General features: G+C 37.8%; 1 protein-coding gene across 6 annotated transcripts in view; it reads left to right on the forward strand.

Annotated features, from left to right (window-relative positions):
- Nucleotides 1–21,298, forward strand: part of SPDL1 (spindle apparatus coiled-coil protein 1) — a 33,100-nt gene that overhangs the window by 6,117 nt on the left and 5,685 nt on the right. For 4 of the 6 annotated variants that reach the window (XM_005221385.5, XM_024981274.2, XM_024981275.2 and 1 more), the window contains 9 exon segments: nucleotides 2,242–2,417; nucleotides 3,958–4,134; nucleotides 8,230–8,421; nucleotides 10,747–10,896; nucleotides 10,997–11,095; nucleotides 11,171–11,281; nucleotides 13,406–13,546; nucleotides 19,160–19,263; nucleotides 20,076–20,263. In XM_005221385.5, coding sequence (XP_005221442.1) covers nucleotides 2,259–2,417; nucleotides 3,958–4,134; nucleotides 8,230–8,421; nucleotides 10,747–10,896; nucleotides 10,997–11,095; nucleotides 11,171–11,281; nucleotides 13,406–13,546; nucleotides 19,160–19,263; nucleotides 20,076–20,263 — 1,321 coding nt within the window. In that variant the 5' untranslated portion in view covers nucleotides 2,242–2,258. 6 annotated transcript variants of the gene reach the window in all.

The following is a 21,298-nucleotide window of genomic DNA, read 5'->3' on the forward strand; positions in this document are numbered from 1 at the left end:
CAGACATCCTGGAATGTGAAGTCAAGTGGGCCTTAGAAAGCATCACTATGAACAAAGCTAGTGGAGGTGATGGAATTCCAGTTGAGCTATTTCAAATCCTGAAAGATGATGCTGTGAAAGTGCTGCACACAATATGTCAGCAAATTTGGAAAACTCAGCAGTGGCCACAGGACTGGAAAAGGTCAGTTTTCATTCCAGTCCCAAAGAAAGGAAATGCCAAAGAATGCTCAAACTACTGCACAATTGCACTCATCTCACACGCTAGTAAAGTAACACTCAAAATTCTCCAAGCCAGGCTTCAGCAATACGTGAACCGTGAACTTCCAGATGTTCAAGCTGGTTTTAGAAAAGGCAGAGGAACCAGAGATCAAATTGCCAACATCTGCTGGATCATCAAAAAAGCAAGAGAGCTCCAGAAAAACATCTATTTCTGCTTTATTGACTATGTCAAAGCCTTTGACTGTGTGGATTACAATAAACTGTGGAAAATTCTGAAAGAGATGGGAGTACCAGACCACCTGACCTGCCTTCTGAGAAACCTGTATGCAGATCAGGAAGCAACAGTTAGAACTGGACATGGAACAACAGACTGGTTCCAAATAGGAAAAGGAGTACGTCAAGGCTGTATATTGTCACCCTGCTTATTTAACTTATATGCAGAGTACATCATGAGAAACACCTGAGCGGAAGAAGCACAAGCTGGAATCAAGATTGCCAGGAGAAATATCAATAACCTCAGATATGCAGATGACACCACCCTTATGGTAGAAAGTGAAGAGGAACTAAAAAGCCTCTTGATGAAGGTGAAAGAGGAGAGTGAAAAAGTTGGCTTAAAGCTCAGCATTCAGAAAACGAAGATCATGGCATCTGGTCCCATCACTTCATGGGAAATAGATGGGGAAACAGTGGAAACAGTGTCAGACTTTATTTTGGGGGGCTCCAAAATCACTGCAGATGGTGATTGCAGCCATGAAATTAAAAGACGCTTACTCCTTGGGAGAAAATTTATGACCAACCTACATAGCATATTGAAAAGTAGAGACATTACGAACAAAGGTCCGTCTAGTCAAGGCTATGATTTTTCCATTGGTCATGTATGGATGTGAGAGTTGGATTGTGAAGAAAGCTGAGCACCGAAGAATTGATGCTTTTGAACTGTGGTGTTGGAGAGTACTCCTGAGAGTCCCTTGGACTGCAAGGAGATCCAACCAGTCCATTCTGAAGGAGATCACCCCTGGGATTTCTTTGGAAGGAATGATTCTGAAGCTGAAACTCCAGTACTTTGGCCACCTCATGTGAAGAGTTGACTCATTGGAAACGACTCTGATGCTGGGAGGGATTGGGGGCAGGAGGAAAAGGGGGCGACAGAGGATGAGATGGCTGGATGGTATCACTGACTCGATGGACGTGAGTCTGAGTGAACTCCGGGTGTTGGTGATGGACAGGGAGACCTGGAATGCTGCGATTCAGGGGGTCGCGAAGAGTCGGACACGACTGAGCGACTGAACTGAACTGAACTGAGGAGCCTGGAACCAGTGGGGAAGGATGATGAGTGAGGTTGAGCTCTATATTAAATGTTTAAGTCTTTGCTTGAAACTCTAGAATGAGGTTGTTCTTTAATTACTCTAAACATGGTGTCTGTTTTGCGTGTGTTCTTATGAATAACTAGCAAAATGCTAATGAGTCTGTTTTCAATAAAGTACATTTAATGTGGCAGATTTAATGTGTTCAGGAAGTTAACACTGTTGTGAACACTTGTGGACATGCTAGTCCTTACCTTATCAATCTTATTCAGAGGTACCTTTTTATAGTTAAGTAGAAGATATGCTACTATAAAGTTTGTTGATTTCTTTTACTGTTCTCTTAACTTGGTTACCTGTATAGTGATATAATTATGAGATCATCCTACCGTAGCATTTAAGGAAGCTTAGCACACAACAACTGAATAGTTTCCTAATACTGCATTCCTTAGAAGCAAAATTAAATTGTATTCATCTTTTTTTTTTCTTTTTGTTGTATTTCATTTGTTCTCAAATTGGGTAACAAAGTAGTCAGACCTTACTCTTATAACAGTAATGCAAATTTGACCATTTAAAAGTCAAAGAGAAAATCTTTAATACTGTGTTTTCATGTGGCAGTGATATTGAATGTATACATACACACACAACACATTTGTATCTTTTATTAGTGACATGAAGTTTTTTGTTTAAGTTTAGATACTTTTATTTCTTCTATTTACAGTAGACAGGAAAAAAATCATGGAGTCAGATGTAATAGCAGATCTTCGATGCAAACTCAAAGAGACTGAAGAAGAGCGACGGAAAGCTGCACAGTATGGTTTACAACTAGTGGAGAGCCAGAATGAACTGCAGAATCAACTGGATAAATGCCGCAATGAAATGATGACCCTGACTGAGGTAGGACACTAGACTCCTGTTCACCAGTTTGTGCTTAGCCACTGAAGATTGCTGTTGTCCAGCAGTCATTAATATTACTAATTTAATATTTTTGTTTTCTGAAAATTTTAGGTCTAATTCCCACCCATCTACAGGGAAATGAACTAAATGAATCTCTAATATTTTTTTTTTTCTGACTCTGTGTTCTGAGTTTGAAAAATATGTTCTTTTTCTTTACTTCATATTGAATTTTAGACTTTGGTTTGTCTTGATGCTACACCAACTCCTTAGTTCTGTCCTAAGTCTAGACTTTTGTAGTCCGTTGCCCACTAATGGTCATCTCAGACTTAACATAAACAGAATAGTTGATTCCTTGCCCACTAACCAAACATGCTCTTGCAGAATTCTTTACCTTACTTAGTAACTATAAAAACATTTATCCAGTTACTTGAGCCAAACATCTACAAGTTTTACTCAATATCTTTCTGTCCATATTTCTCATATTTAATCCACTAGTAAGCTCTAAAAACTTGACCTACAGAACATCTGCTGCTCTTGTTCAGACCACCATCATCTCTCCCCTGGACTGTTATCATAGCCTCCTGATTAGGTTTCCTGTCTCCCAGATTGCCATTCACACCGTTCACTCTTTACATGTCAGCCAGATGGTCATTGAGGAGCATATAAAAGGTCATGTCACAGCTCTGCTGAGAGCACGGAGCAGCTTTCCGTTTTATTTACGACAAAAACTGAGTTCCCTACCTGGGTTTGTAGATTTCCATGTAGTCTAACTGCTTTCAACGTTTGACCTCATCTTATGAATTACTTTCCCTTGTTCTTAGCTATACTAGTCCTGCCTTACGGGCTCCACAGGAGCTCTTGCCTCTTTCTGAGTTATTTGTCCCCCACTCTCATGAGAGACATGACATGAGAGAGAGGAATTTTTTGTCTCTTGCTCACAGCTGCATCCCTAATATCTGACATGCTTTTATTAAAAGAATGAATAAATCAGTTTTACTTAGAAAATGCTCAGTAATGTATTTAAACTTTGATCTCCAAATTTAAACATAGCAGTTAAAAAAACTAATGACCACCCTTATTGTTAATTTTTTCCTTTTAAACCTAATTTTATCTTATTTTTTTTAAAGCTTGTTGAGGTTTGAACTAATGACCTTTTCTTCATTTTACTTAGAGCTACAAGTAGAGAATATTATTATCAAACCAAATAATTCTTACTAAATAAACTTAAGTGCTATTAATTTTTTTTTTCTTCCTAGCAGAGACTACTTGACTTGACAGCCATAGATCACTTTTTACTTCTTTGACAGGACGTAGAAGCAATTACCATATGCCCAGCATGAACTTTAATTTAGTCTCAAATCACCTCTCAGGGTTTTTTTTACATTAATACTAGCTATAGTTATTCCAGATTGAACATGTGGTTGTTACTTAGAAAGCAGCAAATGTGTGAAACAGGAATGATTCAAAGATGAAAACTGCTTATGTGTGATGGCTTTAAGTTATTTTTATGTAACTGAATTATAATTGAATCTGTTTTCAGAGCTACGAACAAGAAAAATACACTCTTCAGAGAGAAGTTGAGCTCAAGAGTCGAATGTTAGAAAGTTTGAGCTCTGAATGTGAAACTATTAAACAACAACAGAAAATGCATCTGGAGCAATTAGAAGAAACACTGAGCAGAAGCCATGGGCAGGAAGTGAATGAACTGAAGAAAAAGGTTTGGGCATCTGTGTTTTGAAACAGAAGTATTTCACGCTCATGCAACCATTTGTAAACTTTAGATGATGAAAGACTTTCTTACTACCATCTGTGCAAAATAGCTGAGATGAGGGGTTCCATTATCTTAATATGAGGAGCGGAAACACTGAGAAACAGTAGTTACCTTAGTGGTTTGTTTAAATAACATTTTAGTAGTTAAATTGAATTATTTAATTTTAGCAACTGAGTATTTGTTAAGGAGTTTTAGCTCTGATCAGCATGGCCTCCTTTAGAGTGTTTAGGATACCGACCCCTTTTCAGAAAGACTAGTTTCCTAGCCTTCACTGCAGCTGGTGGTACACTTTATAATTCCGCAAAGAAACCAATAGTTTTTGGTAAATTAATGTACATTAGAGTTGTATATTTTATAACTATAAAATATATATTTTACAGTTTGTTTATTGAAGATAAACTAATACATATGATCTAGTTCATACACAACTCCTTAAGGGAGGTGCCATTATTATCTCCATATAACATGAGAAAACCAATGTTTAAACAGATTGAGTAAAGTTGGACAAGATTATAGAGCTAGAGACTATCAGTCAAAATTTGGTTCTCAGGTCAAAGCCTGCTTCACCGTGTTTCGTGTAGCATCTTTTAAGATTTTTATGTATCTGTACCACCTGTGCTGGTTAGTTAATTCTCATTAAATTGACTCTCTTTTAAATGTTCTCTAATTTTGAGTAACAATATCAATGAAATATATTATGTTTGAGCTGGTTATTTTTTTCCTAATATGCAATAAAATATAACTATCAAAATATGCTTTCATGCAATACTTAGAATCATCTTGCTTACCACTCTGACAAATAATAATCCAGCTTGTCTGAAGCTACGCAGGTTGAGACACCAATAACTGATATGGATGCTTTTTTTCTTCCTCATGGATATTTTCAGTTTAGCAATAACTTTCAATACCTAAACAAAAAAGTAATGTAGGAAATATTGAGTCTAAAGTAAGGCCAGTTATAGAGATGGCTTTTTGGTAAAGACTAAATCATTCAAAAAATATTTTCAGTCTTCTTGTGTTCTCAGATTACTTGTACCAATAATTAGGAGTTTTACTTGCCATCTTTCTTTCACTTATTTCTCACATTAGTCCATCAACAAGCTCTTAAGAACTTGAGCTACAAAATATCTGTATCCGCTACTCCGTAGTCCAGCTCACCATCATCTCTGCACGACTGTCCAGGTAGCCTGTTTCCTTTATCGCTGTCATGCCATTCATTTTTCACACGGTGGCAACATGGCCAGGAGTCCAGACCTACTCTGATGATGTGTAAGGATTAGTTGTGTGCTTATAAAACAAGGGACGTCACTGCCTGTTAAAAGATACGTAGCTTTGGCCAAATAGGAAACCCCAGTCCATGGGGTCGCTAAGAGTCGGACACAACTGAGTGACTTTACTTTCACTTTTCACTTTCATGCATTGGAGAAGGAAATGGCAACCCACTCCAGTGTTCTTGCCTGGAGAATCCCAGGGACAGGGGAGCCTGGTGAGCTGCCGTCTCCGGGGTCGCACAGAGTCGGACACGACTGAGGCGACTTAGCAGCAGCAGCAGCAGTCATCTCATCATAGAATAAGTTTGGGTTATTCAGATGTTTTTCAGAAGGATATACACATTTCAACATACATCAATCAGGTGAAATTTTTATTTTACATGATAAAATTGAAAGGGGAAAAGAAATCAAAATAGAAGTCTCTTTATTTTTTAAATAGTAAGCAAATATCAGTATATATTCTAGGAATGTTGAGACCCTATTCAATGTAATTCAATATAGATGATAATGGTAACCCTGGACATCAAGTAAAAGACTTTTATTAACAAACCATTTAGTGAATGTTAGATGTGGTACTGAATGTTTTACCCACCTAATCTCGGTTGAGAGCCACACAATAACGCAGGTAGAATCATTTATAGTCTTACATTTGAGGAATGTGAGACAGGTTAAACCTCGACCTGACCCTAAAGCTTCATCCTCCTCCTGTAAGGAGGATGTGACACATATAGGCATACCTCTGAGATACTGCAGGGAAAGTTCTAGACCACTGCAGTAAAGTGAGTCACATGAATTTTTTAGTTTCCAAAGTGGTCTTTTAAAGTCATCTTTTTTTTTCATCTGTGTTGATGGCTGCTGACTGATCAGGGCAGTGGTTGCTGAAGGTTGGGTTGGCTGTGGCAATTTCTTAAAATAAGTCAACAGTATCAATTGACTCTTCCTTTCACGAGCAGTATCTCTGTAGCATCAAAGCTGTTTGGTAGCATTTTATCCACAGTAGAACTTATTTCAAAATTGGACCCAATTGTCTCAAACTCTGCTGCTGCTGCTCAGATGCTCAGTGGTGTCCAACCTTTATGCCTCAGACCACATGGACTATAGCCTGCTAGGCTCCTCTGTCCATGGGATTTCCCAGGCAAGAATACTGGAGTTGGTTGCCATTTCCTCCTCCAGGGGACCTTCCCAATTCAGGAATCAAACCCACCCACGCCTCTTCCCTCTCCTGCATTGGCAGGTGGACTCTTCACCACTGGTGCCACCCGGGAGGCCCAGTCTCAAACTCTGTCACTACGTTGTCAACTAAGTTTATGTCCTGTTCTAAGTCCTTGTTGCCATTTCAGCAGTCTTCACAGCATCTTCACCAAGGGTGAATTCCATCTCAGAACCACTCTCTTTGCTCATCCATAAGACGCAACTCCTCATCTATTAGCATTTTATCATGAAGTTACAGCAGTTAAGTAGTAAGAATTAATAGTCAAAAATTACTCCTTGATCCTGTGGGCTGCAGAGTGGATCTTGTGTTACCAGGCACAAAAACAACCTGAATCTCCCACATCTCACTTTGGTGACCAGGTGCACTCTGAGTGAGCAGTGATATTTTGAAAGGAATCTTTTTTCTGAGCAGTAGGTCTCAATAGTAGACTTTGAATATTCAGTAAACCATGTTGTAAAGAGATGTGCTGTCAGCCAGGTGGTGTCCCATTTATAGAGCACAAGCAGAGCAGATTAAATGTAATTTTTAAGGGCCCTAGGGGTTTCAGAATGGTCAATGAGCATTGGCTGCAACTTCTTTTCTTAAACTTCATGAACCAATCTCTGTTAGCATCAAAATTTTCTTCGGCACCTTCCACCTGCCTCTCAACCATCATAAAATTGAAGATAGTTTGTATTCGACTTTGGCTTAAGGGAATGTTGTGTCTGGTTTGATCTGCTATCTAGACATCTAAAATTTTCTCCTTATCAGCACTAAACTCTTCAGCTTCCTTGTCATTTGTGTGTCCACTAGAGTAGCAGTTCTAACTTCCTTGAAGAACATTTCCTCTCAGTTCACGACTTGGTTAACTGACACAAGAGGCCTAGCTTTCGGCCTGTTAGCTCTCAATAAGCCTTCCGTCACTAAGCATGATCATTTCTAGTTTTTGATTTAAAGTCAGAGGTGTGAACACTCAGAGGCCATTGTAGGGTTAGCAATTGGCCTAATTTCATATCGTTGTGTTTTGGAATAGAAAGACCCTAGGAGAGGAAGAGAGAGGGGAACGACTGTTCAGTGGAGCAGTCAGCTCCATCAATTTATCAGTTTGTCAATTCAACTCACCCTCTTACAGGAGTGTGTGGTTTGTGATGCCCCAAAGCATTTACAACAGTAACATCAAAGATCACTGATCACAGATCATTATAACAAATAAAATAATGAAAAAAGTTTGAAAGATTGTGAGAATCACCAAAATATGGCACAGAAACAAGAAGTGAGCAAATGCTATTGGACAAACTTGCTTGGCAGACTTGCTTGGCTCAGGATTGCCACCAGCTTTCCATGTCTGAAAAAAATATAGTGTCTGGGAGGTACAGTTAAGCAAAACGCAGTAAGACAAGGTATGCCTGTATTAGTTTTCCAAGACTGAAGCAATGTGACATTTTTGGAAAAGGGGTTAAATAATTTTGTTTAGTGTGATTGCCTTCCAAAATAGTTGTCCTGCAGGTACCAGAACACTTTGTACTGCAATTGTATGTTCTGATGACCTTTTACTTTTTCTTTTTTTTCTTTTTTTAGTTAGAAACACTGAAAGCTGAGTTAGATGAAGCTCGGCTAAGTGAAAAGCAGCTGAAGCACAAAGTGGATCATCAGGAGAAACTCCTTTCTAGTAAATCAAAGGAAATGCAAATGTCTGAACGTGTACATGAAAGTGTGTCTTCAGAGACACTGACTCTTCAAATTGAGCTGACCGAAATGGAAAATGTGAAGGTAATTTTTATGGCATGTGTATTATGGAGTTTTCTCCTTGTTCTGGCTGTATATTTTTCATGTTTTTGTAATTATCCTTATGAGCTACTTTTAAGACTGAAATATTTTTTGGCCTAACTTTGATCTAATTAAAAAATAAGTTTTTAAATGGATTCCTTCAATTAAAGTAAAGCTTTAAGTTACATGATTATGTAAGGCAGACTTTACTTTTAGATTAATGGAACCTCTGGAAGAATTTAGACATTTATTCTAATCCTAGTTTGTGTCATAAAAGCCCAATATAAAAGTTGGTCCTGCAGAAGGTGATTTGTTGTTCAGCTGCTCAGTCATGTCTGACTGTTGCGACCCCATGAACGGCAGCACCCTATTGTTTTGCCGAAAGTTTTCACTTTAGTCTCAGGTTCAAAGGATTTGTTAACAAACTAAGCCACTTGTTCTATACAAATAATACAAATATTTATTAGAGAATTATCTAGCTTACTTTCAATATAGTAACATTAAAAGAAAAGGGAAATAGAACAGAGGATACGTCACCAAATTGGGTTTTGACCAACATCCAGATTCAAACGGTGCTGAGAAATCCCGTGTCAGAGCACATCTGGAGTCCCAATTGTCCCAAGGTCCCAGGCAGCATGTCCACTACTTGGGTTAGACTTCAAAAAATTGCAGTTCAGGGTTCCCGCCTATAATCCCAGGACGAAAACTGGTATAATCATCAGTCTGACCAAATTGCAAGCCTGGTTTCATGTTAATGCTGTTTGTTTTGTCTTGTAAAACTTGGAGTGTTGTTATGCCTGGGGCTTGGTTGGCCAGGGCCCCTCCAAGGTCTCCACAGTCTCAAAATTCTTCCCCATCTTATCTGTAGTGCTGCAAGTCTTGCGCTCACAGCAGGCAGTCACTCACAGTCAGGGTAGTGTCCAGGCAGGCTAGAAGCAAGGTCAGAGGCCTGCTCTGCTTTGTCTCTGAAGCCTAAACAAGACCATTTAATTTCCTGTCCTTTTGTCCTTTTTGTCCTTCCTGACCATTTAACACCTGTCCTTCACTATCTCCCAAAGTTTTCTCAAACTCATGTCCATTGAGTCAGTAATGCCACCCATCCGTCTCATTCTCTGTCACTCCCTTCTCCTCCTGCCCTCAATCTTTCCCAGCATCAAGGTCTTTTCCAGTGAGTTGGCTCTTTGTGTCAGGTGTGCAAAGTATTGGAGCTTCAGCTTCAGTTCTTCCAATGATCTCCTTTAGGATTGACTGGTTTGATCTCCTTGCGGTCCAAGGGACTCTCAAGAGTCTTCTCCAACACCACAGTTCAAATGAATCAATTTTTCGGCACTCAGCCTTCCTTATGGTCCAACTCTCATATCTGTACATGACTACTGGAAAACCCATAGCTTCGATCGTATGGACCTCTGTTGGCAAAGTAATGTCTCTGCTTTTTAATATGCTGTTTCGGTTTGTCACAGCTTTCCTTCCAAGGGGCAAGCATCTTTTAATTTCATGGCTGCAGTCACCGTCTGCAGTGATTTTGCAGCCGAAGAAAATCTGCCACTATTTCCACATTTTCCCCATCTATTTGCCATGAAGTGATGGGACCAGATGCCATGATTTTCGTTTTTTTGAATATTAAGTTTTAAGCCAACTTTTTCAATCTCCTTTTTGACCTTTATCAGGGGGCGCTTCAGTTCCTCTTCACTTTCTGCCATTAGAGTGGTATCATCTGCATATCTGAGGTTGTTGATATTTTTCCGGCAATCTTGATTCCAGCTTGTGATTCATTCAGCCTGGCATTTCAAATGGTGTACTCTGCATATAAGTTAAATAAGCAGTGTGACAATATACAGCCGTGACTTAGTAATTTTGAAATTTTAAACCCATCTATTGTTCCATGTCTAGTTCTAATTGCTGCTTCTTGACCTGCATGCAGGTTTCTCAGGAGGCAGGTAAGGTGGTCTGGGACCCCTTTCCAGAGTTTGCTGTGATCCATACAGTGGAAGTTGATATATATATATAATTTTTTTCATTGTAAGCTAAAATTAACTTAAAAATGAAAGTTTTAAATTCATAGAAAAGAAACAGTCTCTGGAGTCTTTTTTTGATCACTTTTTAAAAAAATAATTAAAAAAAATTTTTTTTGAGTTTTTTTGAATTTATTTTTTATTGAAGGATAATTGCTTTACAGAATTTTGCTGTTTTCTTTATTATGCACTGTAATAATCTTTGAGTAGTTATTAGTTTTAGTTTTGAGTGTTAACCTCTGCTCATAGATAAACTGACAGCTGCTAACTGAAGGATTATTCAAGAGTTTCTTCTTTTTTCATTCCTGTTTAATAGACCACGCTCCAAGAAGAAGTGAATGAACTACAGTACAGACAAGAACAACTCGAGCTTCTTAATGCTAATTTAATGCGCCAAGTAGACCGGCTTAAAGGAGAAAAAGAAGAGCGAGAGAAAGAAGCGGTTTCTTACTATGATGCCTTAGAGGTATTGTGATTATAGTAATACCATCTTTTCCAATTTATATAAGGTGTTTTCTTGCTAATCTTATGTCAAGTAGCTGAATTGTTTTCTCTTTTGAATTTAGAAAGCTCGTGTAGTGAATCAGGACCTTCAGGTGCAGCTAGACCAGGCCCTCCAGCAAGCCTTGGACCCCAACAGTAAAGGCAATTCTTTGTTTGCAGAGGTACATAAAAATATTCCATTGATTAATTGGCATTTCACTTAATAAAAGCATAATTAAACATGTTATATTTTCTAGGTGGAGGATCGAAGGGCAGCAATGGAACGTCAGCTTATCAGCATGAAAGTCAAGTATCAGTCACTGAAGAAGCAAAATGCATTTAATAGAGAACAGATGCAAAGAATGAAGGTAAGAATTAGTGTAAGATTTATTCAACCTTATTTTGTATCAGTATGACTTGTACAAGTAATACACTTTAACGATTATTTCTAGAACTACATGACCTTAGAAAAAAATGTTTTAATTGAATGAGAGATCCCTTTTATATTTTATTTAAAAACATTTAATTCTGTGTAGATTTTAGTGGTATGTGTAGCATTCATGGATTGATTGAGTTTTTAATTATTACTCACTAGCCTTGAGTTTTTAATTCTTAGTAGCCTTGCCATTAGCTCTTTCTTTGTAATGGGAAAAATCAAGTATTAAAAAATTTTTCTGTCCTGCTGTTGGCCTGGTTTCTTTCTGAGGGTAGCCCTGAAATGTCTACTTCAACTAAAGCTAGCTCTCTCACCATTCTTCAGTTCTCCCACAAAGGCTTATTAATAGACTGAAGTTTGAATTTCCTTTCCTTGCAGTTTCTCAAGTCAAGCATATCAGCCCTTTTAATATTAAGGTTTGTTGGGCGTCATTTTTGCCGAACAGCTGGTAACAGAAAAGCATGTGGAAATTAGATTCCAGTATTGTGCCAACCCTTAGACTCCTGATCTCCTGAAGTGGTAGCACTTACTAGAAGTCTGTAAGGTTTCCTGCCTCTTTTAAGGATGATGAGATTTACCAAAGAAATAGGAAAGATCAGTGATTAAACTTTGGCATCAGATAAACTTGGGATTGAATCCTAGTCTCGCTTGTTAGCTGTGTGACTTTGGACAAGTATGCTTATTTTTCAGAGCAATTAGTCACCTCATTTGTAAAATAGAGATGATAGAACTTGCCTCTTAAGAGTTGTCCTGGAGTTAAACGAAGGCATAGCAACATGCTTACATGTTTGGCAAATAGAAAAGTACTGACTTAATGGACAACTGTGTCTTTTATTTCTGAGGATTTCAGTTGTGTTGTCTGGTTTACCTTGGCTCTCCCCTATCTGGGAATTATTTCTTTGTAAATTTTCTCATATTTGCTCTTTGTTTAAATACATTAAAATACATTTGTTGGGCTATTGTTATTAATCTCTCACTGTTCTGCTACCCCAAACTATCTTTAGACACAGGTAGCATTCTGAATTTGGGGGGGATTGATTTGTCTAGCTTCCAGTATGAAAGTGAAAAAGTGAAAGTGAAGTCGCTCAGTCGTGGCTGACTCTTTGCAACCCCATGGACTGTAGCCTACCTCGCTCCTCCGTCCATGGGATTTTCCAGGCGAGAGTACTGGAGTGGGTTGCCATATCCTTCTCCAGGGGATCTTCCTGACCCAGGGATCAAACCTGGGTCTCCTGCATTGTAGGCAGATGCTTTAGCATCTGAGCCACCGGGGAAGTCCAGTATGAAGCAGGAGCAAAAAGTGGATCCTTAAAAATGTTAAAAGTAGTCTCTTACTTATAACCATAGCTGCAACTTCATATAATTGCTGTACTCAAAAATTTATTTTAACTAATTGACACTTTTTAGAACTGCAGAAATTTCCAAAGGCAGAAAGGAATGCTAGGTTTAGGTTTTAGCTAATTTCCTTCTGGTTGCTGTGCAACTCCAAGTTGAGGTGGAGTCATAATTAAGTAGGTTGATTGCTGCTCTTGAAAAAATAACTTTATATTGAATTTGCACCCTTTACCTTTGCTTTCCATCCTTGTTCTTTGCAAAACTCACATTTGTGAATGTGAGTAGCTTAATAATTTCCCCCACTGAATACTACTGAATTTCATTAAAATTTTTGAGAAGCTGCACCAGCCCCTTAATGAGAATGCCTATGGTGAGTACAGTACAGCGTCCTGCTGGGTTTCTCTACCACTTAACTGGTGACTTCTCGACCACAGCCATGCAGTTCAGCTGTGTTTCACAGAAGTACAGACAATTGTTATGGACTTCAGATACCAACTCATAAGTAGTTGAAATAAGTACTAGAGAGTTATATCTGTAACTAGGCTATCTGAAATAAATATTTTCAAATTATTAGAGTATTAAACTAGACACAGCTAATTTGTTTAGCTTCTAAAATGAAGCCAAAGTAGTATAGTACAAAGTATGAATTGTATCAAAAATATAGTTATCAGAATCTTCTCCCCCATTCAATTTTATGGGGGAGAATTTTTTTTTCTTCTAGGTACAGATCGCTACATTGCTACAAATGAAAGGGTCTCAAGCTGAATTTGAACAGCAGGAACGGTTGCTTGCCATGTTGGAGCAGAAGAATGGTGAAATTAAACATCTCTTAGGTGAAATTAGGAATCTGGAGAAATTTAAGGTATGTGTAAACACCTTTTAAAAATAAAACAGTTTTTTGTTTGAATATCTTGCTACTTTTAACTTGAATGGGTTTCTTTATTATGTAATTAATCTATAGTTTCTATTGAGATTTACCAATATTTACTTTTTTCTTCCAGTTTGTTTTTGCTTTTCAGTGGTTTGGACTACTGCTTCTTTTAATAGAGCCCCCATATTTGTTGTTGTTATTGTAAATTTTAACTCATTTATACTCAAAGCACCCATGTCTTAGGTGTAGAACTCAGTGAGTTTTACATACATATACCCCCTTAAATTATTACCAGCTCATGGTATAGAATACTTCTAGCCTTCCAGAAAAGTTCTGCCATGTCCCTTTTGAGTGAGTACTCCCACCGTCTAACTTGTACCAGCTTTACATGTACAAATACTCTTGAACTCCATATAAATGAAACCATTCACTACACACTCTTGCTTCTGTCTTCCACTCTACATTATGTCAATGAGATTTGTTCCTCTTGTCAAGTGTTACCAGTAATTAATTCTTTTTTGGTGCTTTCTACCTCTAATTTTTGATGAATGCAAAGTAAGATTTTTGTCACATTGTCCAGTATTATGTGGCAACTGGAATTCATACAAGTCTTTAGTAAACTATTTCAAAATTTTTGAAATTCAAACCTTCAGGAAAGTTGTAAAACTATTACCGCATACTCTTCACCCAGATTCCCCAGTTGTCAGTTTCACCACATTTGCATTTTTATTTTCTCTCTCTCCATGTATATACATTTTTATCTGAAACATTTGAGAGTAAGTTGCAAACCAGTTATCCCTTTACCCTTAAGTTGTTACTCAGCAGTGAAGTTTATCTTTTACATAACCATAGTACAATGATCAATCAGGAAACTTACATTGATACATAGTTTTAGCTGAGCTGCCTTTTACACTTTAGGAATTACCACTAATGTCCTTCCTGGAATACAAAAGCGACCAAATGCTTTCCTTTCTAGGGTCCAATCTGTGATCATACGTTGTATTTAATTGTCAAGTCTCTTTAAAACTCTAAAGGCCCATATAATTAAAGTCAGGAAAGACTGACCGCAGGAGGAGAGGGTGGCAGTGGATGAGGCGGTTGGATGGCATCACCAGGTCAGTGGACATGACTTGGAGCAAACTCAAGGAGGTAGAGAAGAACAGGGAAGCCTGGCATGCTGCAGTCCATGGGGTTGCAAAGGGTCAGGCACAACTGAGCAACTGAACAGAAACAGTCTGGGACAATTCCTCAGGCTCTCTTATTTTTGATGGGAATACTCCAGGAGTAGTAGAATACTTTCTCAATATGTCACGTCAGATGGCACATGATGTCTATTTCTACTGTAACAGGTGATATTAACCTTAAATATTTCATAGGGAGTTACTTAGGCCAGGTATATCTATTTCCCCTTATACTTGAACATCCATTGATGATTCTTGCCTGAAACAGGTATTACTATGATGATTGCCAAATGATAATTTCAGTTAGAATAATGAATTAGAGCTTTTCTCCTCGCTTATTGATGTCATATAGTCTCATAAATTCTTATTTTATCCTATGGACTGTAATCTATAACTTCCTTATTTACTCTGTCCCAGATTTGGCCAGTGGGGGTACTTCCTTACTCTGGCACAACAAATGGAATCAACATTTCTACAAGGAACGTAGGTTCCTTTAAATGAAGAAGGGCACTTAGAAACCAGAATCTGGGCACTGAATGTGCTTATTGCTACTGAAATGTCATCACTTCTGGATTCTTTTAGCAGACAGAACAGGAAGTCTATGTCCACATATTTAGTGTATTTAGGTATGTGTTATATGCATGTTTAGCAATGTTTCATGTAAACAATTTTGTGTATTACACACACATATATACACATAAACACATAATAAAACCTTGATGTTGTACTTAATACCTCCAGTTTGAGTCCAGTGCCACAGGGTTCTTTGCCTACCCCATTTTTTCCAACAGTGAAAAACCTGGCTCTTATTGTCCTCAATATATTTGCTTATTTACTCATTCTTAAAATAGATATAGTTTTGAAATTATTCATTAAAGTTCAGGATTTGTTCTTTTTGTTTTTAACTTGAGGGTATATAGTCAAAATACTATGTTCAAAGGTTTTGTTGTTGTTGTTCAGTCACGTCCAACTCTGCGACCGCATGAACTGCAGCACACCAGGCTTCCCTGTCCTTCATTATCTCCCTGAGTCTACTCAGACTCATGTGCATTGAGTCAGTGATGCCGTCCAACCATCTCATCCTCTGTCACCCTCTTCTCCTCTTGCCCTCAATCTTTCCCACCATCAGGGTCTTTTCAAATGAGTCAGTTCTTCACCTGAGGTGGCCAAAGTTATTGGAGCTTTAGCTTCAGCACCAGTTCTTCCAGTGAATATTCAGGGTTGATTTCCTTTAGGATTGACTGGTTTGATCTCCTTGCTGTCCAAGGGACCTCAACAGTCATCGCCAGCACCAAAGTTCGAAAGCATCAATTCCTCGGCTTTCAGCCTTCCTTATGGTCCAACTCTCACACCCATACACGACTACTGGAAAAGCCTTAGCTTTAACTAAATGGACCTTAGTCGGCAAAGTGATGTCTCTGCTTTTTGATACACTGTCTAGGTTTGTCATATCTGTTCTTCCAAGGAGGAAGCGTCTTTTAGTTTTGTGGCTGCAGTCACTATCTGCAGTGATTTTGGAGCCCAAAAAAATGAAGTCTGACACTGTTTCCACTGTTTATCTATTTGCCATGAAGTGATGGGACTGGATGCCTTTATCTTCATTTTTTGAATGTCGAGTTTTAAGCCAACTTTTTCACTCTCTTCTTTCACCTTCATTAAGAGGCTCTTTAGTTCCTCTTCATTTTGTGCCATTAAAGTGGTATCATCTGCATATCTGAGGTTATTGATATTTCTCCCAGCAATCTTGTTTCCAGCTTGTGCTTCATCCAGCCCTGCATTTCATATGATGTACTCTGCATACAGTTAAATAAGCAGGGTGACAATATACAGCCTTGATGTACTCCTTTCCCTATTTTGAACCAGTCCATTGTTCCACGTACAATTCTTACTGTTGTTTCTTAACTTGCATACAAGTTTCTCAGGAGACAGTTAAGGTGGTCTGATATTCCCATCTCTTCAAGAATATTCCACAGTTTGTTGTGATCCACACAGTTAAAGGATTCAGCATAGTCAATGAAGCAGAAGTAAATGTTTTGTTGGAATTGTCTTGCTTTTCCTGTGATCCAGCAAATGTTGACAATTTGATTTCTGGTTCCTTTGCCTTTTCTAAATCCAACTTGTACATCTGGAATTTCTCGGTTCGTGTACTACTGAAGCCAAGCTTGAAGGATTTTTAGCCTAATCTTGATAGGATGTGAAATGAGTGCAATTGTACATGATTTGAACACTCTTCGGCATTTCCTTTCTTAGGGATTGAAATGAAAACTGACCTTTTCCAATCCTATGGCCACTGCTGAGTTTTCCAAATTTGCTGGCATATTGAGTGCTGCACTTTCCCTTACCAATTATGAGTGTGTTGTTCATCTGAAATAATTAGGTTTTGTCCATCCTTGTTGAATTTATTTACTCTTTCCAGCATGTGAACCATTAACGTGGTCTAAAGTCAAAACTGTACCGAGTTTTGCCCGTCTCCGTTCCTTCCCCTCTGTTGACACCCACCTGTCTGGGCAGCCAGTTTGTTTCTGATTTACTCATGCCCTGTTCCTCTGTGCAAAGAGAACAGCTTTATGTAGGCTTTATCTTCCCTTTTTATTTCTTGGACAAATGTGGCATAGCACAGATAGTCTTTTATAGTTTCCTTTTTTTTTTATTTTAACCTGGAAATCACTTCATCTAGTTTAGAGAGATCTTCCTAATTCACAGCAACAGAGGATTCTGATGTATGGGTTCTCATACATTCTCCTCTGTCTGGGTATTTAGATTATTTCCAGTATTTTGCAATTATGTACAGTGCTACAAAGTGTATTTTGCATGTGTGTGTGTTTCCTTATTATAGATGTATTATCCTGAATAATTCCTACAGTACAATTGCTGAGTCACAGTAAACTAGCACTGTATCATAGCGCTCATTTCTCTGTCACCTCACCAATAAAATGTATTATTTTAAGAAATTTTTGCTGGATTGATAGATAAGAAATGGTATCTCAGTGTAGTCTTAATTTCTATTTTTGTAATAATGAGTGAGTTTTAACATGTTTTCATAGGTGTATTTACTTGCATGGGTATATAGAGAAACTGACGCACGTTTTCTAGTAGTGTTTGTATGGTTTCACATTTTACATTTAGAGACCTGATCTCGATTGAAGTTTATTCTTGTGTATAGGGTGAGGTTTAAATCTAATTTTACCTTTTCCAAATAACTAGCCAGTTGTCCCAGCATCGTTTATTTAAAAGTCAGTCTTGATAGCAGTGATTTAATATAAGATCTTTATCATATATCAAATTTTCATATATGCTTGAGTCTGTTTCTGGATTTTCCATTCTATTCGATTGGCCTGCTTTTCTGCACATCGGTGCCATACTTTTAATTTTAGAGGTTTCACAGTTACGTTTCATCTGGTAGGGCTCTTCTCCCACCACAGCTTTGCTTTCTCAGCATTTTTTCTGTCCTTTCATGTCTGTTTTTCCCTATGAACATCTCGTCTAGCTCAAAAAAAAAGTTTGTTGGCATTTTTATTAGGAGTACATTGAATTTATAAATTAACTTAGCACAGATATCTATCTTCTCACTAAAGAACTAGTCACAGCTTATAAATGACAAACTTTGTAAACGTTAATAATGTCAACATTCTAAATTGTAGCTATTATTATAAAATTAGCTATTGGTGTAAAATTTTAAGTTTATATAATTTTCTTTCTCTTACAAGAATTGTTGAAAGGACTGCAATTTTGGTTGAACTTGAAAAAAGGTGTATGTGGCTCACCAGTATACTCTGCACTATACTTCGAAAAGTATGGCTTTAAATTAAGGGCTTTTACCTTCAATCTCTGAATTTGTTTACATACTTTTAAGCAGATTTACATTTTTTTTCCTTAGAGAAATTGTACAGAGATTCTTTCAGAATCTCAGAAGAGCGGGCACCAAAAATAACTATACAGATTTCCACTCTTTTTCATATTTTTGTTATTTATGGCTGTTTTATAAGGCTGGAATTAAGGCTTTGGGATTGGGATGAAAACTGACCTTTTCCAGTCCTGTGGCCACTGCTGAGTTTTGCAGATTTGCTGGCATATTGAGTGCAGCACTTTCCCAGTGAGTATTTGTTTCTTCCATATTAAAAGCCAGGAGAGAGGAACCAGAGGGAGGACACAGGTGTGATTAGAAGCATAGGCTTCGGAGACAGAGCTGCGTTCAGCTTCTCTCTTGTCAGTCTACTTGCCTGTAGTATTGTGAGCCAGCTCCCTCATCTGTAACAGAGGAGTGCTCCTTCTTACACCTGCTTCAGAAAGGGAGTGAGTTACGTGGATAGTACTTAGCACAGTGCCTGGCATATGATAAGCATTCAGTAATGGTAACTGATATTAATAAACCTATGCTAACCTAATTTATTATCTAAGTAGTAAGAATTGTTGTTTTCTTTAGAGTTTATATGAAAGTATGGAATCTAAGCCTTCAGCCAACTCTGTTGCTCTGGAAGATGACACCTATTACACAGATTTACTTCAAATAAAGCTTGACAACTTAAAGTAAGTGTTGGGTGCTTAGAAAGACAGAGACTCTGTTCACTTGCTTGTAATAAGTGGTAGTAGTTTTGTCTTTACATTGCCAAAAGAAAGTTCCAGAAAAGAACAACAAAAATACCTCTGTGCAGCAAATGATATTTATTCAAGATATAATTATTACTGGTTATTGAAGAAAAATACTTTAAATGAATACTTAAATGTTTTTAGTTTTTTGTTTTTCTTAAAGCCTTTCAAATTAGCAAATATAAAGAACTTTAGAAAATGTTCTTATAACCTAATTTTTTTTAAGAATAAATATCATGTAATTTAAAACTTAAAGGAGTTTATTTATACATGTGTAATATGGAAAGTATGCCCCTCTTTGTCCATGTCCTTTGAAAAATGCATGAGATTTTTTTATTTGAAACTGCTATTGTTAAATCTTAATTTGCTTATTCTTTCTTTGTTACTAAAAAACACCAGGGAAATATGTTTTACTAAGAGTTAAAATATATAATATAGTAAACAATTGGTGGGCTTTCCAGGTGGGTCAGTGGTAAAGAATGTGCCTGCCAATGCAGGAGACGCAAGAAATGGGGGTTTGATCCCTGGATAGGGAAGATCCTCTGGAGAAGAAAATGGCAGCCCACTCCAGTATTCTTGCCTGGGGAATCCCATGGGCAGAGGAGCCTGACAGGCACAGTCCCTGGGGTACAAGAGAGTTGGACACAACTTAGCAACTAAACAAATAGTTTGTACTAAAAACTATGTATTTCATGTGCTATGTTAATATTCCTTGGTTCTCTCTCTCTTTTTTTTTTTTTTTATTAATGTAGCAAAGAAAGTGAAAGCATCAAAGGTGAATTGTCCATCCAGCGGATGAAAGCACTACTTGAGAGCCAGCGGGCTCTGGATATTGAGCGGAAACTTTTTTTAAATGAAAGGCACCTCCAGCTTTCCCAAAGTGAAAATATGAAACTGAGAGCTAAATTAGATGAGCTAAAACTGAAGTATGAACCTGAAGGTATGAATGTATCATATATTTTGTCTTTTATATCATGAGAAGCTCTGAGAAATCATATCAATTTTTTTTTCTTTCTACAGCTTTATGGAAACCTCATTACAAACTAATTTGTGACTTTGTATCTATATTTAATAAAATAAATGTATTGCTACAGAATTTGTAGGAAAGAGAACTGTGTATTGGATGTGCATGAATAAAATGAGTATTCTTTAACATTTGAGCCTTTTCCATTTAAGATTGCAGCATCTTATGTAATACTAAAGAGTTCAGTTTTATTGAGGCAACTGATGTTTAAGAACTATATTCAGTTCAGTTGCTCAGTCGTGTCTGACTCTTTGCAACCCCATGAATCGCAGCATGCCAGGCCTCCCTGTCCATCACCAACTCCCGGAGTTCACTCAGACTCACGTCCATCAAGTCGGTGATGCCATCCAGCCATCTCATCCTCTGTCGTCCCCTTCTCCTCCTGCCCCCAATCCCTCCCAGCATCAGAGTCTTTTCCAATGAGTCAACTCTTTGCAAGAGCTATATTAGTTAATAGTAACTGTTCATAGAAAACCTGAAATAATGGAGTCTAAGAATGTGACGGTTCTTAGGCCAAAAAAAGTTCTGTTACATGTTCTAGGTTATAGACTTTCAGTCATTTTTGCCCCTACACCGTTCACATGCCTACAATTCTCTCTTCATCATAATTTCAGGGACAGGAGTGATTCTCAACAATAGGGGGCAGATTGTCAGCAATAATGTTTCTTTAGAGTTTAAAAAGGCTTCTCTTTCTCTCATCTTTTTCCCCTTCTCTGATTAATAGACTGTCCTGATTAAGAGTTATCCACTTCAAATTTCAAAGGTCTGCTGAACTAAGTAGTGCAAGCAGGAGGAAGTATAGTGAATATTGATGGTGTGGATTTCAAAGAAGCAGTGCAAGAGAAAGGAAAAATAATGATTTAAAAACAACAGTGTAGAGCAGGAACACCAGCCCCACAGTCAACTGTGGTTTCCCCAACTTAATTAATATTTTGATTCTGAAAATGAAAG

This window comes from Bos taurus, chromosome 20, assembly GCF_002263795.3.
Source record: "Bos taurus isolate L1 Dominette 01449 registration number 42190680 breed Hereford chromosome 20, ARS-UCD2.0, whole genome shotgun sequence".
In the NCBI taxonomy this organism is placed as follows: domain Eukaryota; kingdom Metazoa; phylum Chordata; class Mammalia; order Artiodactyla; family Bovidae; genus Bos; species Bos taurus.